The following is a 2,178-nucleotide window of genomic DNA, read 5'->3' on the forward strand; positions in this document are numbered from 1 at the left end:
GGCTGGGGGGGGGGGGAAAACCCCAACACCTACTCCAGGGATGTCCCAAACACACGGACACGAGACAAGTTCAATGGAGATGTTACACGTCCTGCAAACTGGGCACGGGGAGCACGGCGGCAGCGCTGGGCTGGAGAAGGTCAGAACCCGCTTCTCAACGATGGAGATGTCCCAGCTCGGTCTCCTCTGGGCACAGGCACCGCCACGGAGACACAGCATCACGGGGAAGGGGGGACAGAGCAACACGACACGACAAAGCGGGATCCGGGCGGCGTTTTAGAGGATGGAGGGGACGGGAGAGCAGGGACGCCGCAGAGGACAGGGAGAGCTGCAGCGGGACGCGAGGGGAGCCAAGCCCACCGTGGATCCTGCCACACCATCTATGCTGCTTAGGCTTCGGGATTTTCCATAGCCTTGGTGAAGAAAACGGACAGGTTAGAGCCGAGCAGCCTCCTTCCAAAGGCTCGGAAAGCAAAGAGCACCAGGGTGAGCACTGCCCAGCCCCACACCCCAATTCAACCCCCTAACAAAAATTCAGGAAGGGCTTTTTGAGGGCAGCCAAGCTTCTGCAGGTCCTCCGGACCTCCCCTCCCTTCCCCTTGCCTCCCCGTGCAGTCGAGCAGCGCCGGCCGGACCCAGGACTCGAAAGTCATCGATGCTGGGAGACCAAATGGGTCCTGGGGGCTGCTGGGTTTTGTTTCCCAAATTGCTCTGAATGAGGAATGAGTCTGGGGATTTTGTGGGCTGAAGCAAACAGGGAAAAGCAGCAGAACTCAAACAAATATGGGATTTGGAAGGAGTTATTCCCCCGGCTCTGGTTTTTAAGCCGGCTGTAGCAGCAAGCTGCTGCTGACACCTTTCTGTATGGAAAGGAGCAGGTAGTCGTGCTCATTATTTTCCATAAGAAATTGCATTAAAGAACAAATATTTCTATTGCTTTAAGCATGGGGACCCTTCACACTCCCCCTAAGAGCCAGAAATTGCTCCAGCTTTTATTGAAAAGCAACAGCCAGAACAAATGCTCTTGCAGGTCAAAAGCCACTTTTCTTTCTGGAAAGAAACTAAGCATTTGCACTGAAAATTGGATTTTTAGGTCCAAACAGCAGCCCTGTTCAAAGATGAGCCCCAAAATCTGCTCTCCAGATCGCTACACCTTGCAGGGACAGCTCTGCTGCCAAAGTACGGAAAATCAAGGATGCTCCCGGCCGTGATGAGCCCAACTGCCCTGCGCCGCGCCACGCTCACTGCGTCTTCCCCGAGAGTGCCCGGGCGAGCAAATCCAGCCTCACCTTTGCCTTCCCTGCAAGCACCAGCGAGCTCCGGAGAAAGCAAGTGCGTGCGAGCGAGCGCGTGTCTGTACGCAGGGGGGAGCGGAGGGAGGCGGCTCCCTGACAGCAGAAAAACAAGGTGATGGATGGTCCCTTCGGCAGTGCCAAGCTCAGAACCCGTCCCCGCGTCCCCCCAGGGAGTTAATGGCACATCTTTGGGTTCTACTTTGATGCAAAGGCACCGATGGTGGGTGCTGGCCCAGGCCAGGCTGTTTTGGGCTTGGATCAGAGCTGACCGCTCACTCCGGAGCGATCGCAGCATCACCTCCATGCACACCCGAGGAGGATGCTGAGACACGAGCATCATCTGGAAAAGGCTCCAGAGCACTACCTCTTTACATCTGATTTTTTTATCCCCTTTTTGTACCTTTTTCCTACTCGTTTCCCAACCACAGCAGCCAGCAGGGAGGCACAGGAGTCTCCAACCTCTTCCCATAACTCAGCCCCCCCAGGAGACACGGCTCCTCCAGCTTCGAAGCAGAGAAAGGGCTGGGGACAGTTGGCCGCCCGCCTAAACCTGTTGCTGACTTCAGCGAAGCTTTTCCCGTTCCCGCAGTGGAAGCGCGAGCAGAACCAGGCCCCAAAGAGAAGAGCAATTTCCTTCTTTCCTTTTTGGCATGAATCCACGCAGTGAGCGAGGGGGGAAGCCAGTGCAGCCCTGGGCCGGGGGGCGAGCCCCATCCCAAGCTGGGGATGTTTCCCACCTACAGCAGCCTTCTTTCCTTTTTGGCATGAGGCATGAATCTGAGCGAGGGGGGAAGCCAGTGCAGCCCTGGGCCGGGGGGCGGGGGGGAAGCCCAGGGTGGGTTTTTTCCCCCCCTACAGCAGCCGATGCAAAGACCCAAGACCC

General features: G+C 57.1%; 1 protein-coding gene across 4 annotated transcripts in view; it reads right to left on the reverse strand.

Annotated features, from left to right (window-relative positions):
• KCNC4 (potassium voltage-gated channel subfamily C member 4) overlaps positions 1-2,178 on the reverse strand; it is a 25,220-nt gene that overhangs the window by 8,129 nt on the left and 14,913 nt on the right. For 3 of the 4 annotated variants that reach the window (XM_009290611.1, XM_009290609.1, XM_019474945.1), the window contains one exon: positions 277-413. The exons of the other annotated variant lie outside the window; for it this stretch is intronic. In XM_009290611.1, the coding sequence (XP_009288886.1) occupies positions 277-413 (137 nt within the window). Of the gene's footprint in view, positions 1-276; positions 414-2,178 lie in introns of those variants that run through there. 4 annotated transcript variants of the gene reach the window in all.

Source organism: Aptenodytes forsteri, unplaced genomic scaffold (genome assembly GCF_000699145.1).
Source record: "Aptenodytes forsteri isolate BGI_AS27 unplaced genomic scaffold, ASM69914v1 Scaffold285, whole genome shotgun sequence".
Taxonomy (NCBI): domain Eukaryota; kingdom Metazoa; phylum Chordata; class Aves; order Sphenisciformes; family Spheniscidae; genus Aptenodytes; species Aptenodytes forsteri.